This window comes from Mustelus asterias, chromosome 25, assembly GCF_964213995.1.
Source record: "Mustelus asterias chromosome 25, sMusAst1.hap1.1, whole genome shotgun sequence".
Lineage (NCBI taxonomy): Eukaryota > Metazoa > Chordata > Chondrichthyes > Carcharhiniformes > Triakidae > Mustelus > Mustelus asterias.
Window position 1 is genome coordinate 2,578,498 of NC_135825.1, and position 21,859 is coordinate 2,600,356.

The following is a 21,859-nucleotide window of genomic DNA, read 5'->3' on the forward strand; positions in this document are numbered from 1 at the left end:
TTGGTGTGTTTGTCCATAGATCTCTGAAGGCGGAAAGGCAAGTTAATAGGGTAGTGAAAAAGGCATGTGGCACACTTGCCTTTATCAATCGGGGTATAGATTACAAAAGCAGAGAGGCCATGATGGAGTTGTATAGAACTTTGGTGAGGCCACAGCTGGAGCACTGTGTGCAGTTCTGGTCGCTATGTCATAGGAAGGACGTAAATGCCCTGGAGGGGGTGCGGAGGAGATTTACCAGGATGCTGCCTGGGATGGAACATTTAAGTTATGAAGAGGGGTTGGGTAGGCTTGGGTTGTTTTCTCTGGAGCAGAGAAGACTGAGGGGTGACTTGATTGAGGTGTTCAAGATTATGAGGGGCCTGGACATGGTGGATAGGGAGCAGCTGTTCCCCTTAGTTGAAGGGTCAGTTATGAGGGGACACAAGTTAAAAGTGAGGGGTGGGAGATTTGGGGGGATTTGAGGAAAAACCTTTTTACTCACAGGGTGGTGATGGTCTGGAATGCGCTGCCTGGGAGGGTGGTGGAGGCGGGATGCCTCACATCCTTTAAAAAGTGGATGAGTACTTGGCACGCCATAACATTCAAGGCTATGGGCCAAGTGCTGGCAAGTGGGATTAGGTGGGCAGGTCAGGGCCTTTCATGCGTCGGTGCAGACTCGATGGGCCGAAGAGCCTCTTCGGCACTGTGGTATTCTGTGATTCTGTTATGAATTCTTACATTTCTGACTGTAGTTCTGCCAACATTCATTTTTGTTTTGAGGTATGGGCTATTTTTGAACATCTGTGTGTGTGTGTGTGAATCTGTGTGTGTGAGTCTTGTATATGAAAGAGCTTATCTGGGTGTGAGAGGCTGTGTGTATGTCTGTGTGTGACTGTGTGTGCGTGTGGATCTGTGTATGTGTGTGTGTGTGTGACTGTGTGTGTGACAGAGAGTATGTGTGGCTGACTCTGGGTGATTTTGTGTGAACCCCAAGACTTGGAGTGAGTCAGAGAAACAGCAAACCTTCTTCATCCTCCCTGCCAAAAACCTGTCTACAAAGCAGGTCAGGAGAGGAGGAATCCAGGCTGCAAAGCAACCTGCTTCCCTCACTTGCTTTTGTGTGAATTCCTCCGAGGCCAGCACGGAATGTGAGCCACCAGAGCGAGTGCAAGGTCAGTGTTTGTTAAACCCAATTCCTCAGCTCAGGGCTGTTCCCCGCCCCCTCCCCAGTGGCCTGGGGGCCTAGTCTGTCTCTCTCCACCCTTGCTTCTTCAATCAAAAGGGAAACAAATAGGTTTATTGATGAACTCTGCTGCTTGGCACATTTTAATGGGAATTTTTATCAGTTACTATCTTTTGAAATTTATTGCTTTGAGATTGGTATTTTGGAAATTAATGTTAAACGTTGTGTGAAACCTTAGCTTACTGAAATTTAATCATCAGCTCCTTGAGTGAGAGAGATTTGCGATGTGCCCCTCTCCTCCTGCAGCTGGAAAGGTCGGAGCAGCTTGTTGTGGAGCATTAGGATATCCTGAGTTCATGAAAGGCTCAAATAAATTCCAGTGCTTTCTCTCTTTAACCCGGAACCAATCCAGCTGAGATTGGAGAGCTCGGTGCAGTCTGGGAGTTGAGCCCAGGGCCTCGGTGGGTGGGCATGTTCAGGATAATCAAAGTTGTGAACGGATTCACAACATCAGACAGCAGCTGGGAAGAGAAAGGGATCGTAGGATCATAGAATCCCTACAGTACAGAAGGAGGCCCATCGAGCCTGCGCTGACCACAATCCCACCCAGGCCCTATTCCCGTAAGCCCACATATTTACCCAGCTAACCCCCTGACACTAGGGTCAATTCAGCATTGCCAATCCACCTAACCAGCATGTCTTTGGAATGTGGGAGGAAACCGGAGCACCCGGAGGAAATCCACGCAGACACGGGGAGAACGTGCAAACTCCACACAGACAGTGACCCAAAGCCAAGAATCGAACCCGGGTTCCTGACGCTGTGAGGCAGCAGTGCCAACCACTGTGCCACCATGCCACCCCGTCAGGGCAGAGGAGATAGGGGCTGAAAACACTGATTTGATGAGTTTTGCATAGGATTTTGAAAGTGTCTCAGGGTGGATCCCAACAAATGATGTGCTTGAATTTCAATTAAAAATGGTCAAATCCACACTGTTAGCTCCCTACCACAATTCCAGAAAATTAACTGATCACAAGACTGGATTCAGTTTCTGAAACTGGAAAAGTTCCATGTGTGAATTAGTGGAGCAATTGAACAAGGACATCTTCATTTCAATCAACAGATTGATAAAATACTGGTATAACTTGATAAAAAAGGATCAAAATCTTATAAGCTGGAGATATTAGTATCTCTTTTACTCCTACTGCATGCAATACACTTTTTAAAAATTGGAAAGCAGCTTTGCCGCATTTATTTTGGATCTTATTTTCTATAGAATAATGTCTTGAATGGAAACGTCGAAAGAAGTTGTGACTCATCCAAGACTGCAGGTGGGAGGTGCAGTTGTACATCACAGAGGCTATCAAAGGATTAAAGGAGGTTAAGAGGCAGACCTGGGTGTTACTGGTGAACAAGTGTAACTTGGCAAGGTGGATCCAAAACTAACTTCATGGTAGGAGACAGAGGGGGGTGGTAGAAGGCTGTTTGTGTGACTGAAGGCTAGTGTCCAGTGGCATACCACAGAGATCAGTGCTAGGCCCCTTATTGTTTGTTACATACATAAATTATATGGATGAAAATGTTGGGATGAATCATAAGTAAGTTTACGGATGACACGAAGATTTGTAGGGTGGTTAATAGTGAGGAAGAATGTCTAATGTTGCTGGAAGATATAGATGGCTTGGTCAGATGGGCAGATGGAATTTAACCCTGAAAAGTGTGAGGTGATGCACTTTGGAAGGAGTAACAAGACAAGGGAGTACTCAATGAATGGCAGGGCACTAGGTAGCTCAGAAGAATGGAGGGATCTTGGAGTACTTGTCCACAGATCCCTGAAGGCGGCAGGACAGGTTAATAGGGTAGTTAAGAAGGCATACGGGACACTTGCCTTTATCAGAGTATAAGAGCAAGGAGGTAATGTTGGAGTTATACAGAGCGTTGGTTAGGCCACAGCTGGAGTACGGTGTGCAGTTCTGGTCACCTCACTATAGGAAGGATGTGATTGCAGGAGAGGGTACAGAGGAGGTTTACCAGGATGTTGTCTGGGATGGAGCATTTGAGCTATACGGAGAGACTGGATAGACTTGGATTGTTTTCCTTAAAACAAAGAATAAAGAAAAGTTCAGCACAGGAACAGGCCCTGCGGCCCCCCCATGCCTGTGCCGATCATGATGCCCTAACTTAACTAAAAAAAATCTGCCCGAACTCAGTCTGCATCCCTCTATTCCCTCCCTACATGTACCAATCTTAAATGTTGCTAATGTGTCTGCTTCTTCCATCTCCTCTGGCAGCGCGTTCCAGGCACCCACCGCTCTCTGCTGGAAAAACTTCTCCTGCATATCTCCCTTAAACTTTCCCCCTCTCACTTTGAACCTGTGCCCCCTTGTAATTAGAGCAGAGAAGGCTGAGGCGGGGGGGGGGGGGGGGGGGGGGGTGGCGGCGGGGAGGGGACATGATTGAGGTGTATAAGATTGAGGGGTATGGACAGAGTGAGTAGGAAGGAGCTCTTCACCCAGGTTGAAAGGTCAACAACGAGGGGGCATAGTTTTAAGGTATGGGGCAGAAGGTTTAGAGAAAATTTGAGGATTTTCTTTCACCAATAGGGTGGTGGGAATCTGGAATGCATCGCCTGGGAGGGTGGTAGAGGCAGGAACCCTCACAACATTTAAAAAGTACCTGGATGAGCGCTTGAAATGACATAACGTTGAAGACTATGGGCCGAGTCCTGGAAAGTGGGATTAGTGTAAATTCAGTGTAGTTTTAATGGTGCAGACTCAATGGGCTGAAGGGCCTCTTGTATGGTGTTTGACTGACTATGTGATGTATATGTTGATGATGTTGCTGCTGTGTGTGTCATGTAAATGATACATGGGCGGCACGGTAGCACAGTGGTTAGCACTGCTGCTTCACAGCTCCAGGGACCTGGGTTCGATTCCCAGCTTGGGTCACTGTCTGTGTGGAGTTTGCACATTCTCTTCGTGTCTGCGTGGGTTTCCTCCGGGTACTCCGGTTTACTCCCACAGTCCAAAGATGTGCGGGTTAAGTTGATTGGCCATGCTAAAATTGCCCCTTAGTGTCCTGAGATGCATAGGTTAGAGGGATTAGTGGGTAAAATATGTAGGGATATGGGGGTAGGGCCTGGGTGGGATTGTGGTCGGTGCAGACTCGATGGGCCGAATGGCCTCTTTCTGTACTGTAGGATTTCTATCATTTCTATGATTCTATGTTTAAACACATGTGGGGAAGCGTTGGTGTAGTGGTAATGTCACTGGGCCACTAATCCAAAGGCCCAGGTTAATGCTCTGGAGATATGGGTTCAAATCCCACCACAACAACTGGTGGAATTGAAATTCATTTAATAAATCTGGAATTAGAACCCAGTCTCAGTAACGATGACCAAGAAACCATTGTCATAAAAACACAATTTCCCTTTAGGGAAGTCTGCTGTCCTTACCTGGTCTGGCCTACATGTGACTCCAGAGCCACACTCTCTACTGCCCTCTGAAATGGCCAAACAAGTCACTCAGTTGAAGCGCAGTTATGAGCAATAAATGCCAGACCTGCCAGTGACACCCCCATCACCCCACCCCTCTTCCCCACCATCCAATGAAAGATTAAAGAAAAAGATGAGATCTCGGGAGACAATGGAAAGGGATCTTGTTGAAGATGCTCTGACTATTTTTGGATAGGTAATGATGGAACCAGGTGAGAGCAGGTCACACACAACTGGACAATCGAGAGAGACACTGAAGGAGGATGATGATGTTGAGGAGAGGGATAACATGTCACTGATACAACATTGTTTCAATCCATCTAGAAAATATTAAAAGTTATAAAAAGTGTGCATTTGTTTGCTTACATTAGCCTTGCTTTTAATGCCACAGTTTTTGAATTATACTTTTCATGTCAACTTTATATGTTTGTAGACCCTGTATTTGTTTGCTATGCTGGAAGTAGAGGCCTCCTGACACTAGGTGATGCTGTTGTATCTCTCCCATTCCTCAGCCTCTGCTGGCTACAGCTAAGAACAGGAGGAGGCCATTCAGCCCCTCAAGGCTGTTCCACCATTCAATATGGTTGTGGCTGATCTGTATCCTAACTCCATTTACTCACCTTCAATCCATGTCCTTTCGTATCCTTATCCAGCAAAAAAATCCATTGATTTCAGATTTTAAATTATTAATTGTGCTAACATCTACCGTTTTTTTTGGGAAGAGTTCCACAATTCTAGTGTCACCCTCTGTATTTCAAATCTTCTCTCCCAAATAGACTGGCAATCTCTAACTACCCCAACAATTTCTTTCAAATTCTGAAATACCTCAACTCTTAACTTTAACCTCTATTTTGCCAGTTAAACAAGTCTAGCTTATGTAATCTCTTACTTTCCAAAGTGAAATAAGCTTTCCAGTGTTTGGTGCCCAGAACTGTACCCAGCATTCCAGATGTTGTGTAACCAGGGCTTCAAACAACTGTAGCAAAATCCACCCCTACACCCCGTCCCTCTTTATATTCTTGCCCTATTATTATAACGGCTAACATTCAATCATTTTTGATTTTTTTAAAGTTAAAGTTTATTTATTAGTCACAAGTAACCTTACATTAACACTGCAATGAAGTTACTGTGAAAATCCTCTAGTCGCCATACTCTGGTGCCTGTTCGGGTACACTGAGGGAGAATTTAGCACAGCCAATGCACCTAACCAGCACGTCTTGGACTGTGGGAAGAAACCGGAGCACCCGAAGGAAACCCACACAGACATGGGGAGAATGTACAAACTCCACACAGACAGTGACCCAAGCTGGGAATTGAACCCAGGTCCATAGCACTGTGAGGCAGCAGTGCTAACCACTGTGCCACCGTGCTGCCCCTGAATTTGCATCTGAATGCTAGATTTTAGTGATCTGGAGCAATGAAAATCGAGGATGCAGCAGAGAGCAGCACTGGCGTAGCACAGAGATCTCAGCGTGGAGTGAGGCTGGAGGAGGTTGAGACAATAAGAAGGAGAGTTTTTAAATTGTGGTGCAGATAGACTAGGAGCCCAGGTGGGTCAGTGAGCACAGGGTAATGGGATTTGCTGTAAGTTAGGACATGGGCAGGAGAGTTTGGATAATCTGATATATTTCTCCACCCATTCTATCGATTTGAAATGAATCTCATTTTCCTTGTGCCTTTAAGAATTTCCTGAGTGCAGGGTCATACCAAGATCTGGCTTCCAATTTATCTGCAAGCTGTGACACTGAGATGAATAGGAAACCCTGACAGAAACTAATGCTTACCAGAAATCTCCTGACCACAGATCAGATCTCAGCCTCACCCAAGGAACAGTTCCTGCTCAGTGTTTGATGCAACAATTGAATTGGAAAAGTATAAAATTTAAAAAAATCGGAAAGAGAAGGAGGTTCTCAGAGGAATTTTCACCTACTAACTGTCCTGGCTTGAGACAATTCACACCTCTTTAACCTGTGATTATCCCTCTCTCCACTCACATTGTCTGTACCTGCAAAGACTTGATTACCTGAAAAGGCTTGCATTCCAACCATTATCTTGCAATTGTGACTCTGTCTATATTTGCCTTGTTTGTGAAACCTACCTCTCCACTTCCCCGATGAAGGAGCAGCGCTCTAAAAGCTTGTGATTCCAAATAAACCTGTTGGACTTTAACCTGGTGTTGTGAGAATTCTTATATGCTTTGATATCACAAGTGAACATCTAAATATTCTTAAATATTATGAGGGTCTCTGCCTCCACCACCTTTTCAGGCAGTGAATTCCAGACTCCTACCACCCTCTGGGTGAAAAGATTTTTCCTCGCATTCCCTCTAAACCTCCTGCCTCTTATCTTAAATCTCTGCCGCCTGGTCATTGATCCCTCCACAAGGGAGAAAAGTTTCTTCCTGTCTACCCTATCTATGCCCCTCATAATTTTATACATCTCCATCATCTCCCCCCTCAGTCACCAGTCTTCCTCTGCTCCAAGGAAAACAGCCCCAGTCTATCCAATCCCTCTTCATAACTAAAACTCTCCAGCCCAGGCTACATCTTGGTAAATCTCCTCTGCACCCTTTCCAGTGCTATCACATCCCTCCTACAATGTGGATTCCAGAACTGCACACAATACTCTCGCTGTGGCCTAATCAACATTTTATACAGTTCCAGCATAACCTCCCTGCTCTTAAACGCGATGCCTCGGCTAATAAAGGCAAGTATACCATATGGTTTCTTAACCACTTTATCCACATGTCCTGTTACCTTAAGGGATTGGTGTACATGCACACCAAGGACTCTCTGACCCTCGGTGCTTCCCAGGATCCTGTCATTCATCATGTATTCCCTTGTCTTGTTTGTCCTGCCCAAGTGCATCACCTCACACTTATCCAGATTGAATTCCATTTGCCCCATCGACAGTGACCCAAGCTGAGAATTGAACCCGGGTCCCTGGCGCTGTGAGGCAGCAGTGCTAACCACTGTGCCACCGTGCCGCCCCTGAATTTGCATCTGAATGCTAGATTTTAGTGATCTGTGATCTGGAACAATGAAAATCGAGGATGCAGCAGAGAGCAGCACTGGCGTCGCGCAGAGATCTCAGCGTGGAGTGAGGCTGGAGGAGGTTGAGACAATAAGGAGAGTTTTAAAATTGTGGTGCAGATAGACTAGGAGCTCAGGTGGGTCAGTGAGCACAGGGTAATGGGGTGAATGGGATTTGCTGTAAGTTAGGACATGGGCAGGAGAGTTTGGATAAGCTGATATATTTCTCCACCCATTCTATCGATTTGAAATGAATCTCATTTTCCATTTGCCTTTAAGAATTTCCTGTGTGAAGATCAGTCCATCTGGCCAGCCCGTCTGTATCCTCCTGTAATCTAAGGCTAGCCTCACTATTTACCACCCTACTAATTTACATATTACCCGTAAACGTAATGATGAACTCTCCTACATTCAAGTCTAAATCATTTATATAAACCACAAACAGCAAGGGCCCAATACTGATCCCTGTGGGACCCCAATGGACACAGTCTTCCAGTCAGAAAAATACCCCTCGACCATCACCCTCTGCTTCCTGCCACTCAGCCAATTCTGGATCCAATTTGCCAAATTTCCTTGGATCCCATGGGCTCCTACCTTCGCTATCAGTCTCCCCTGTGGGACCTTATCAAAAGCCTTGCTGAAGTCCAAGTAGATCACATCAAAAACATTGCCCTCATCGACACACCTCGTCACCTCATTGAAAAATTCAGTGAAGTTGGTCAGACATTATCAAAACCGTGCTGACTGTTCTTGATTAATCTCTGCCTCTCCAAATGCAGATTAATTCTCTTTCTCAGAATTGCTTCCAACAGTTTCCCCACCTGAGGTTAGACTGACCGGCCTGTAGTTTCCTGGTTTATCCATTCCTCCTTTCCTGAATAGCAGGACCACATTGACTGTCCTCCAGCCCTCCAGCACCTCTCCTGAGGCCTGAGAGGAATTGAAAATTATTGCCAGCGCCCCTGCTATTTCCTCCCTTGCCTCACTGAACAGCCTGGGATACATTTCATCCGGCCCTGGAGATTTATCTACTATTAAGCCTGCCAGACCACTCAGAACCTCCCCTCTGTCAATGTTAATTTCTTTAATTATAACACAGTCCTTCTCCCTGATTTCTGTACCCACATTGTCTCTCTCACGAGTGAACAAAGCATTCATTTAGAACCTTACAGACATCCCCCGGCTCCACATACTAATTACCACTGTGGCCTTTAATGGGCCCTATCCTTTCCCTAGTTATCTTTTTACTCTTAATGTTCTTGTAAAACAATTTAGGATTTTCCTTGATTTCACCTGCGAGTATCCTTCATGTCCCCTTTTTGCTCTCCTAATTTCCTTTTTAAGTTCCCTCTTGCACATTCTATATTCCTCTAGGGCTTCTGTTGTTTTGAGCCCTCGATGTCTACCATAAGCCTCCCCTTTTCTCTTTATCCAATGCTCTATATCCCTCGATATCCAGGGTTCACTGGATTTGTTGGTCCTGCACTTTTTCTTTGTTGGAACATGTTGGCCGTGTACTCTCCTTATTTCCTTCTTGAATGTGCCCCACTATTCTGTCACAGATTTACCTAAACGTGTCTGCTCTCAGTCCACTCTGGCCAAACCATATCCGATCTTATTAAAATCAGCCTCCACCCCAGTTTAGAACTTTGATTTCTGACCCACCTTTGTCCTTTTCCATAACAACCTCGAATCTAACTGAGTTACGATCGCTGTCAGCAAAATGCTCCCCCACTGATACTTCAACCACTTGCCCGACTTTGTTACCTGAAATTAAATCCAGAACTGCTCCCTCTCTTGTGATTTGACCTCTGTAGAGATTTGACCCTGTAATGCAGGCTGACACTCCCCAGTGCAGTATTGGAGGATTGCTGTACTGTTGGAGCTGTCCCTTTTGAATGAGGCATTAAACTTATCGGAATAACTTGGCTTGTAAATATCTAACAATTTCAAGTTTATAAGAATATACTGCTGGAGTTAGGTGAAATTGGGATTGAAGAAAGTTTATGGAGAGTTTGAACCAGCTGGTCTCAATGGTCTGTTTCTGTGCCGCATGAAGGAAAACCAAGACTCTGTCCGTCCCCTCAGGTGGATGTGGGTGGTGCTATTTAGAACTTCTATCTCAAGTATCCTAGGCCAATATCTATCTCTCAAACTACATCATTAAAAGTAGGCTCTCTGATCATTTTATCTCTTTGATGTTTGTAGAACCAAAGATGTGCAGGTTAGCTGGATTGGCCAAGCTAAATTGCCCCTTAGTGTCAGGGGGACCAGCTAGGGTAAATGCATGGGGTTATGGGGATAGGGTCTGAGTGGAACTGTGGTTTGTGCAGGCTCGATGGGCAGAATGGCCACCTTCTGCACTGTCGGGATTCTATGATTCTATGAGAAATTTCCTGTGTAAGAACTGGTTGCTGCATTTTCTACTTTGCAAAAGGAACCTACATTTATATAGCACCTTTAATGTAATAAAACCTCCCAAGGTGCTTCAGAGAAAGAACCGATACAGGAGATATATTGTATATATATATCACAGAAAAGCGATAAGTTTTTAAGTTTGATTACAACAGTGACAACACTTCAACATTAAATGTCTAACTTGCTGTGAAGTACTTTGCGAAATCCTGAGGTTGTGAAATGTGCTACATAAATGCAAGTCTTGTTCCATATTCAATTCTCTTTACAATGGTACCTTTATTGTTGTGGCCTCGAGCTATAATTTAAGGAGCATTGATTACGCCACGTGGAGTCCGGGTTATCCAGAACACAGCAGGTTCAGCACAGATTGTGATCGATGTTCTACGATAGGCATTGGGGCCCCAATATATACCTGCAAAGGTGTCTGCCAGTATAATTAAGGACCCCACGCACCCCGGACATTCTCTCTTCCACCTTCTTCCATCGGGAAAAAGATGCAAAAGTCTGAGGCCACGCACCAACCGGCTCAAAAACAGCTTCTTCCCTGCTGCCACCAGACTTGAATGGACCTACCTCGCACTAAGTTGATCTTTCTCCACACCCTAGCTATGACTGTAACACTTCATTCTGCACTCTCTTGTTTCCTTCTCTATGAACGGTATGCTTTATCTGTAGAGCACGCAAGAAATGATACTTTTCATTGTATGTTAATACATAGAAATCATAGAAACCCTACAGTGCAGAAGGATGCCATTCGGCCCATCGAGTCTGCACCGACCACAATCCCACCCAGGCCCTACCCCCACATATTTACCCGCTAATCCCTCTAACCTACACATCCCAGGACTCTAAGGGGCAATTTTTAACCTGGCCAATCAACCTAACCCGCACATCTTTGGACTGTGGGAGGAAACCGGAGCACCCGGAGGAAACCCACGCAGACACGAGGAGAATGTGCAAACTCCACACAGACAGTGACCCGAGCCGGGAATCGAACCCGGGACCCTGGAGCTGTGAAGCAGCAGTGCTAACCACTGTGCTACCGTGCCGCCCATGTGACAATAATAAATCAAAACAAATCAAAATCCTGTCTGCTTCAGCTGAATGAGCTGAGCTCAGACACTGGAACCTTTAGTAATATGTTGGTGATGCACTTATTATATGGGAAGCATGCATGCCACCCACCATATTGGACATTTGAACACTCAGATTAAACCTGGAAAATTGACACAGTGTCAGTGTATTTCTCTGCCTATTGCACCAAATCCCATTCCGCTGTCATCCCTGTGCACACTGGCCTTGTGTCTCCCAGAGAGAAAAGTTGTGATTGTAAAAATTTCATCGTTGTTTTCAAAGACCCTCATGGCCTCACCACTCCCTATCTCTGTAATCTCCTCCAGCCCTACAACCCTCCAAGTTATCAGCACTCCTCTAATTCTGGCCTCTTTAACATCCCCAATTTCAATCACTCCCTCCTTGGCGGCTGTGCCTTCTGCTGCCTGGGGATTCCCTCCCTAAACCTTTCTGCCTCTCTGTCCTCCTTTAAGATCCCTGGGAAACCTATCACCTTGATAAAGTCATCTGGTCTAACATCTCCTTATGTGGCTTAGTGTCACATTTTTGTTTTCTAACACTCTGTGAAGTGCCTTGGGACAGTTGTGTAGATTAAAAGCACTATTTAAATATAAACAGTTGTTGTTGATGTATTAGAGAAAGCTGCAATTCACTCAATTAAAAATAAGACCCATTTCATTCAGTGAGGCCACACAGCTGCCACTCAAACCTAACACCACCAGACTGAGACACTGGCGGATATGAAACTGAAATCAGGAAGTTTTCGGTCTGACAAAGAGACAGACATATTGAAAGAGTTTCTAGTTGGGGCTGGAAGTAGAAACTAACATTCCTTATAAAAGTTGCATATGGTATTGATGGGGTCTGGTTTATTTTTGCTTTTCTCTGCAGTAGGGTGGCACAGTGGTTAGCACTGCTGTCTCACAGCGCTGGGGTTCGATTCCTGGCTTAGGTCACTGCTTGTGTAGAGTCTGCACGTTCTCCCCGTGTCTGCGTGGGTTTCCTCCGGTTTCCTCCCACAGTGCTGGTTAGGTGGATTGGCCATGGTAAATTCTCCCTCAGTGTACCCGAACAGGCGCTGGAGTGCGGGGATTTTCACAGTAACTTCATTGCAGCGTTAATGTAAGCCTACTTGTGACACTAATAAATAAATTAAAGGTGATAAAAACTGCCATTGAAGTTTACACTACCCTGATAAGTTGGTGCTTTGATAAGCAATCAGAACATGGGACGATTTGGCACTCTTGAGTTTGGGGAGGGGTTTATTCCATTGCTACAGTCCCACTCCGAGACAGAAGGAAGCGCTGCTCACTATATCAGAAGGTATATTTTTTTGCAGCAAATATTAAGGATCAGTTCTCCCCCCTCTGGAATGGGAGAGTGGAGGTGCCTCTTGTCCAAATCTGCTGCTTCTCGTTCAGCAAGTTGCAGTGGTCAAAAAAAAATCCCTCGCAGCAAATTAAACCTGTGCGGGAAGGAGGAGGCGAGGGGGGAAATGAGAGGAAATAAAGTGATACCTGGAGCAGGCAAAGCGGGACACGCTCAGTGATATGACCCAGGAAGCGGCAGAGCAAGGGAAGCGATACAGGAAAGTTTGAAAGAGTTCCCGAACTTGGTCACAATAAAATGTCAATGTTGTGGAAGTTTGCGGGGAGCGGGAATCTCGCCTGGAGTTTCCTGCGGGTCTGAAGAAAGAGATTGTGGTTTTATAAGGACTGCTTTTGTTGGGAGTTTGGTCGTTTGGAGAAGGTTTTTTCCCCCCCCACCCCACCACCTTTGCGATTCCTTCAATCTGGAAGAATTCCTCCTTATCCCTCAACGCAAAAAGGATCATTCCGAGGCGAGTTAGTTTTACTGTAAAGGGTTTTAAACATTGTATAGAGGCAGGAGGGAGGGGATACATGTGGGTGCCTGGCTCCCCCACTTCATTCTGGCTCTACCCTGGATACATTCCAGCTCCACTGATTGTTACAGATACAAATTAACCCGAAAGTGGGACATTTCATTGTTCCTGCTGGAATCCTGTGGATCACCTCTCTGGGGAGGGGGGAAATTTAAGAAGAAAAAAAAACTTCAGTTATTTCATCCCCTCTTACCAAGACTTTTATTCATTTTTAAAACAAAAAATACCCTGTAATAATTGCGGTTTTATTCCCAGTGCCGATTCTCTGGGAACAAAATCCATTCATTTTAAAAATAGATGGATCAGCCCGGAGTGTGTTGGAATCCGCCCGGTTGCTGTTCAGCTTGCTGAGATACAAAGAAACACACTGCCCTTACATTCTCGCACACTCCCCCTCTCCCTGGCATTGCCAGCGGCTGGAGGCTTTTTAATTCTTTCCTAACCCATCCCCTCCCTCCCTCTCCCTCCCTCCCTCCCGGATTGAAGAGCCGTCACTGATTTGAGGGGCTGGTTTGCAGTTGGAGCTGTTGTCTATCGCTCTTTACATTTACAGATATTTCAAATCTGTTTTTTTTTTGTTTCCCTCCCCGGTCAGTTTCCCTTGTTGGTTTTCAGTTGCAGCCGAGGGTTCGATTCGCACCGAGAGGCAGCTCGGAAAGGCTGGGTGGAGGAGAACTGGGCAGCAACAGGATTAGGATCTCATCACCGCGTCTGCTAATTCTTCCTTGGTGAACATTTTGTGGACGGACAGCCATGACATCGCCTGCTAAATTCAAGAAAGACAAGGAGATAATTACCGAGTATGACACACAAGTCAAGGGTAGGTTTTGCCTCTTCCTTTTTCATTCAGATTGCAGTATTTTGCACAGCAGAGTTTTAATCCCAGAAAAAACGACAGCAGTCTGAGTCTCACACAGGGTTAGCCGTGCAAATGAATGCTGTTTACCCACCCTGTTTTTAATGCTGGAAAAATAATCTCCAGGAAATTTAATTTTCAAATCGTTCTGGTTAAAATCCGCTGGTAAAATGCGTTCGTCCTCTGTAAGGTATCCTGATTGGCACGGTGTGAGATCCCTGTGACAATGTCTGTCTCATCCCTCTCTCAGGCAGACACATTATTCTACAATTCACAATGAGATTGGGAAAAAAAACAAGCCAAGCTTCATGAGGTCGATTTGAGATGTTTGTGAGCCACAGCAAGGGTTGGGGTGGGATTGAGAGAGAGAAAGACATTGTTGGGTCTTTTGCAGCAGTGGGGTTAAGGGTCAAGTCACTGCAGTTCCATCTTCCAGCCAAAAGCAACATGTTTTCCTAGCATGCAGGATGCGACCGTGTGACACGGGACACCTTCCAGAAATGTACCCTTCCCCTCGAGGCATTGTACAGCACCAGGCCATGTGTAGGATGTCTGCTTCAGCCCTGGACTCCAGCCAGGCAACAGGTGGAATAATGCAGTAGTTGGTGGTGTGCCATCCCGAGAGAGCGACACTGAATCACCCACGGATTCCCCTCCTGTTCCCTCACCAGTGACTTGGTGTGAAGTGTGTTGGCAGATGTTGGGGAGGCTGGAATTAGACTCCCCTGTGATGCCAGTGATAGTTGAATTGCCTTTGAGCTCGCTGCCTGGGCTTTTCCCAATACAAGTAGGTCGGGGGAGGTATCTGTGGGGTACCGCGTGACCGGTGATTACTGAACTCAGACCCCAAGAGTCAAGTGGGGGTGAACTTGAAGAAGCAGAAAGGGGGCAATAGGAACTGGGCGGCCCATTTCCAGTCGGTTAGCCAGTGGGAACTGGAATGTGCTGGGGGGTGGGGGGTAGAAAGGTATTGACAATTTGCTATCACATATTGTGCTCTGAACAAGGCCAGTCTCACCCACATTGTCTGCAGGCAGGGCAGGAAATGGGGAGTGGGCGGGGGGGAGGGGGACGATTAGTGTTTTGTTTTATCTGGATGCAGTTTGATGCATTGTGACTGGAATTCCTCGCCTTCAATACTGCTAGGATCAGGGTACAAAGCAAGACTGGAGAAGTGAGAGCATCCAGCTTTCTGAAGGACTATTTAAAATCTGGAAGACATTGCAAGACATGTTACATTGGAGTAATCCTGAGCAGTGCCTGTGTTTTTGGGTTTGGACAGTAAAGTTTCTTTCAGCCAGTATTGCTCTGGGTGTTTCTGTAACCTTGCACTGTATGTCCTAAAAACACATAGCATGTTTGACAATGAGGACAATTTGAGCTGGTTTCGTGTGTGTGTGTGTACTCAGGTCTCTCTCATTTAACTCCAGGATCTCGGGCAGCAAGTGATGCAGAAGTCCCTCAATGGTTTAATAACTCACTTAATTCTGATATTCAAGATGAGTTTTATTCCCAATGTCCCAATGCATGGAAACTTGTTATTGTCTTAAATTAAACTTCAGAGAACCATAACCGTGTCTGATCGCAGAATGATATCCAGGTCATAACCAACTGCAGCAAGCCATCCCTCCCCACCCACTGACAATGTATCCAACCACGACCACTTTGCCCCATTGGGGAATTTGATTGTGGGATTTTTCCAGAACTGACTAGGAGAAATCGCAACCTTGGTGACGGGTCTATTCTTTCGATGAACGAGTGAGGTAGGTAGGAAGGCTCTGTGGTTAATTGTCAACAGTTGTAATCATTAACACACTAATCTGTGACAAAATGTATCTAACATTCACATAGCGGGAAGAAACAAGTTTACAGTCCATGCCTATTCATTCAAAATCAGGTTTTCTGCTAAAATATTTGTTGCCCAGTAATTAAGTAACTGGAGACAAGGGTGGCGCACGGTGGTTAGCACTGCTGTCTCACAGTGCCAGTGACCTGGATTCGATTCCTGGCTTGGGTCACTGTCTGTGTGGAGTTTGCATGTTCTCCCCGTGTCTGCGTGGGTTTCCTCCGGGTGCTCCGGTTTCCTCCCACAGTCCAAAGATGTGCGGGTTAGGTTGATTGGCCACGCTAAATTGCCCCTTAGTGTCGGGCGGGGGGGGGGAGGCTAGCAGGGTAAATAAGTGGGGTTATAAGGATTGGGCTCAAGTAGGATTGTGGTCGGTGCAGACTTGATGGGCCAAATGGCCTCCTTCTGCAGTGTAGGGATTCTATGGAACTGCACAGAAACTTTCAACTGTTAGACCAGGTCCAAGATTGGACAATCTATTATTTTTGAGTATAATATTTGAAGCTCTGAGTGTAAGGCACATTCCAATTATCCCTGCAGTTTAACCTAACATAATGTTGGGATTATAAATATTATTAACTCCACACATAGACCTCGGGAGTCCCCCATGAAGAACTGAATTGACTCCATATCTTGTCTTGGAACCAGCAGAGCTTCAGAGGCCTGATAATAAAGCAAAATACCGGCAAGGATCTGAAATAAAAACCAGAAAGTGTTGGAAATACTCAGCAGATCTGGCAGCATCTGTGGAGAGAGAAACAGAATTATAATTTTGAGTCCAGTATGACAGTCCTGAAGAAAAGTCACATAGGCTTGAAATATTAACTCTGTTTCTCTCTCCACTGATGCTGCCAGACTTGCTGCATTCAGTATTTTCTGTTATTTACCCCAGAGACTTTGCCTTGATTTCTCTCTCTCTCATCCCCAGTTGCTTGTTGGTCAATGATAATTAGTACCAAAATGTTGTTTAGTTTTTTTATTTTAGTATTACATTTAATGCATCAAAGGTATCAAATTCCTGCTTCGGGAGTAAATTTCTAGTTCGCAGAATCACAGAATCCTTGCAGCACTGAAGGATGCCATTCAGCCCATTGAGTCTGTACTGGCTCTCTGAAAGAGAATTCTACATAATACCCCTCCCCTGCCTTATCCCCATAACCTCGCACATTCTTTCTTTTTAAATAGCAATTCAATTTCTTTTTGAGTATCTCAATTGAACCTGTCTCTTCCAGCCTCTCAGAAAATTCATTCCAAACTGTAACCACCCTCTGGTGAAAACATTTTTCCTCATCACTTTTGTATTCCTTTTGCCAATTATTGTTAATCTGTGCCCTCTCGTTCTTGATGTTGTCTTGAGTGGGGACAGTTTCCCACTATTTAACGTGTCCATACCCCTCAGGATCTTGAATACCTCTTAAGTCTCCTCAGCTGCCTTTTCTCCAAAGGAAACAGATCCAACCTCTCCAATCTATCCTCATTGTTACAGTTGTTTATCCCTGGGGAATCATTCTTGTAAATCTCCTCTGTATTTTCTCCAATACCTTCCAATCCTTCCTCAAGTATGGTGCCCAAAACTGAACGCAGTATTCCAAATGAGGCCTAACTAGTGTCTTACACAAGTTCAACATGACCACCTTACTCTTGTATTCAATATCCCTATTAATAAAACCTAAATACCTAGTGTTTTATTAACTGCTCTCTCAATATGCCGTACAAACTTCAATTACTTATTTACATATATACCAAGGTCCCACTGTTTCTGCACCTCCTTTAGAGTTTCTCCATTTATTTTATCCTAATCCCTCCATATTCTTCCTGCCAAAATGAATCACCCCACACTTCTCGACATTGAACTTCATTTGCCCCCAGTCTGCCTATTCCATCAATTTATCTATGTCCTGAGTTCAAGACTATTCTCATCACAGTTGACAATGTTTCCAATCATCATGTCATCTGCAAATTTTGAAATCATGCCCTGAACACCCCAGTCTAATTAATAATATATATCAGGAAGACCAAAGGTCCCAGCACTGATCCCTGGGGAACTCCACCACAAACTTTCCTCCAGTCTGAAAAACAACATTTATCATTATTCTCTGCTTCCTGTCACTCAAAGAATCATAGAACCTACAGTACAGATGGAGGCCATTGGGTACTTGTCAATTTCTTATCCAAGTGCCTAATTTCCCTTTTATTCCACGCACTAGAACTTTGCTCACAAGTCTGTTGTGTGGCACTGTATCAAATACCTTTTGAAAATCCATATAGACCACATCAACACCATTGTCCTTATCAACCTTCTCTGTCGCCTCCTCAGAAACACTCCAGCAAATTAGTTCAATATGATTTTCTGTTAATGAATCCATGCTGGCTTCCCTTAATTGCCCTGCACTTAGAGTCATAGAGGTTTACAGCATGGAAACAGGCCCTTCAGCCCAACTTGTCCATGCCGCCCTTTTTTTAAAATCCCTAAGCTAGTCCAAGTGACTGTTGATTTTGTCCCGAACTATAGCTTCCAGAAGTTTTCTTGCCACTATATTCAAACTGATCGGTCTGTAGTTGCCTGCTTTATCTTGCACCACTTTCTGAACAAGTGTGTAACATTCACAAGTCACCAGTTCTCTGGCACCACCCCTGGGTCTGAGAAGACTGGAAGATTATCACCAGCGCCTCTGCAATTCCCACTCTTTCCTTCCTCAGCATCTTTCTAAGTGTTACTTTATTTTTCCCTTCACCAGGGGAGATATCCCAGGATTTAATGGTCAAACCCTGTATCTAATGTCCATGTTTGTTGTTTGAGTTTGGGAATCCCTCACAGACAAAATTCACCTTTTCTCTCCACAACCTTCCCCACGCTCCCATTAAACAGACTTTGCTAAGTAGATACAGGATCATACTTAAAAGGGAAAATATCACTGTGCTATGGAGAGAGATGGTGTGAATGGGCCTAATTGGACCCTTTCAAAGAGCGAACATTGTCACAATGGGCCAAATGGCCTCCTCCTGCACTGTATGATTGAGTAATAGACTTTGATAAGGCTATGTCTCTAATAGGCAACATGTTGGTAAGATGCTTCCATTGCGCATTTGAATGAATTATTTTTTTATCTGGTGTCTACATTGACTCTGGGCTGGGTGTAGATGGTCCATTGAAAAGTAAAAGTTTATTAGTCACAAGTAAGGCTTATATTAACACTGCAATGAAGTTACTGTGAAATTCCCCTAGTCACCACACTCTGGTGCCTATTTGGGTCAATGCACCTAAACAGCACCTTTTTCAGACTGTGGGAGGAAACCGGAGCACCCGGAGGAAACCCATGAAGACACGGGGAGAACATGCAAACTCCACACAGACAGTGACCCAAGCCGGAAATCGAATCCGGATCCCTGGCGCTGTGAGGCAGCAGAGCTAACCACTGTGCCACCGTGCCGCCCATAGCACATAGTATTGCATTATTAAATAATACAAGTGATCTCGCTGAATACATTGGGCTGCGCTTGCTGCCTTTGGTAAGAAGTTAAGGATTCTTGCTGTGGTGAGGCATGCTGGACCATGCAGTGCCAATTGTCAAGACAGGGAGCAAGAGACAGGAGCCAAATAGATTGACCCAGAATAATGCAGGCAGCCAATGCTCTGAAAAGTTTTGCTTCAGTTTGTTGTTTTCACTGAAGGCAGCTCAAACAAATAAGACGGTTGTAAGTGCTACCTCCTGTGCTTCCACCCACACACACCGTCACCCTGCAGGTGAACCTAAGGCGGTCTTCACCTCTGAACTGTAAAGTGTCTTGATTCCAGGGATTGTATTGCCAGTGGCATGAGGCCAGTTTCAACATAGTCAGGATAACTTTCATTTGTGGCCCAGTAATTCCAGTTTGGTCGTAAGCTTTCTGTGCTTTGGTGTTGCCTTGTCTGTGTGTGTGCGCGCGTGTCACGCCTATATGTTCTCTCTCTTGCTTTTCAATATGGTACAAGAGGATAAGAGCAGTATCTAAATGTTGGGCTAATAATGTTTATACTCCCAACATTATTTGGATTAAACTGCAGGGATAATTGGTGGTTATAGTAAATTCTCTCAGCTTCAATCGCTGTGCTCAAAGCGGTGTTAAATTCTCCAATCCTGGGCTAACAGTTGAGAAGGTTTCTGTGCAGTCTTATGTTAATTCATTTACTTTAATTACTGGATAATGAGAATATTTTAGCAGAAAACCTGACTCTGAATTAATAGGCATAAGAGCATAATCTGTTCCTTCCTGCTACAGATGTGAATGTCAAATACACTCTGTCATGTATTAAAGAGATTTAATGATTACTAGTCCGTGGGTTAGCCAACTAGCCTTTTTCATCTTTGAAACTCTGGTTTAAATCAATCCTAGGCTGAGGGAGGGTGATTGTTTTCCTCTCTTGGGCACATCCTGTGTGAAATGAGTCTCAATCCAATTTCAACCAGGCAAACAACAAATGTTAATTCTGCCCTCGCAATCTTACCCAGGATGGCTTGTGTGGGAAATAGCAAAACCCTCACTGGCATGGGGAGCATCAAGCTGGGGATTAAGGCTCATTGGGGAGGGGGGGGGGGGAACGGTGGGGCTTGTGGCTCAGTTGTTCTTAGCCTGGGAGTGCTTAATACCTGGTGCGTGAAAGGGGAACATCCTCAGTGTTGAAATACTTTGCTCTGATGAACATAACCACTTGCAAAAAGGAGTACTTCATGGTTGTCTTGTGTAGACGAGAGAGGTATGCCTTCGCTAACCGATTACTGAATCACGTGGATGGCAGTACATCAACCTTAACTTTGCTCTAGATTGTGATAGATCTCCAGTTCCTCCAGCCAATCACATTGGGCAACCACTGGCGACAGGAATAATGAGGGACCGGGAAGCGGTCTGGAATTTAATCAACTCTCATTCTCTTCTTGACTCTCTACCATCCCCTCTCCCTCCACCCATTGGTCTTCAGTCAAGTTTTACTCCTATTTTCCTGATTCTCTTACTGGGGATAGAGATTGTCAGACACTGATAGCCCATCCTGGTGGCCGTTATCCTTAGACAGCATCATCTAAACCATGACTGCTACCATCTAGAAGAAGTTTAACAACACCAGGTTAAAGTCCAACAGGTTTATTTGGTAGCAAAAGCCACACAAGCTTTCGGAGCTCCAAGCCCCTGAAATACTTTGCTCTGATGAACATAACCACTTGCAAAAAGGAGTACTTCATTGTTGTCTTGTGTAGACGAGAGAGGTATGCCTTCGCTAACCGATTACTGAATCACGTGGATGGCAGTACATCAACCTTAAGGGGCATGGAGCTCCGAAAGCTTGTGTGGCTTTTGCTACCAAATAAACCTGTTGGACTTTAACCTGGTGTTGTTAAACTTCTTACTGTGTTTACCCCAGTCCAACGCCGGCATCTCCACATCATGACTCCCATCTAGAAGGACAAGGGCAGCAGATATTTGGGAACACCATCACCTGCAAGTTCCCCTCCAAGTCACTCACCACCCAGACTTGGAAATATATCGCCGTTCCTTCACTGTCAAAATCTTGAAGCTCCCTCCCTAACAGCACTGTGGGTGTACCTACACCACATGGACTGCAGCGATTAAAGAAGGCAGCTCACCACCACCTTCTCAAGGGCAGTTAGGGATGGGTAATAAATGCTGGCCTAGCCAGCGACGCCCACATCCCATAAATGAATTTTCAAAAGGCTATGCTTGATCCCTGCCACTGGTCTCGTTTTCCCTGATATCTGCTGGCGTGTTCTTTCTTAATGAGTCACTGGACAGTGATCAGAGGATTGTGTAGACGAGAGAGGTATACCGTAGCTAACCGATTACTGAATCACTTATCTAACCCAGGTGGATGAAGGTTAGTGTCCCAGCTGAGCTCATCATGCAGTTGGTTTTGTGCATGGTTACATGATGTTTTTTGGCTGGTATTCCTGCCAGTTTTCTGTCTAAAGAACCTGCCAGATAGCAAAAATAAAATTTAATAAAGAGCTGATCTTGTATCATCAAGCAAACTCAAAACAGCAGGAATTGTTTAATGCACAGAGCATCTGTGTGCTGAGAGTCTGTAT

General features: G+C 45.1%; 1 protein-coding gene across 2 annotated transcripts in view; it reads left to right on the plus strand.

Moving 5' to 3' along the window:
• The first annotated feature begins 13,759 nt into the window (after positions 1-13,759).
• Positions 13,760-21,859, plus strand: part of srgap2 (SLIT-ROBO Rho GTPase activating protein 2) — a 147,822-nt gene continuing 139,722 nt past the window's right edge. For both annotated transcript variants that reach the window (XM_078241982.1, XM_078241986.1), the window contains exon 1: positions 13,760-13,900. In XM_078241982.1, the coding sequence (XP_078098108.1) occupies positions 13,834-13,900 (67 nt within the window). In that variant the 5' untranslated portion in view covers positions 13,760-13,833. The remainder of the gene's footprint in view (positions 13,901-21,859) is intronic.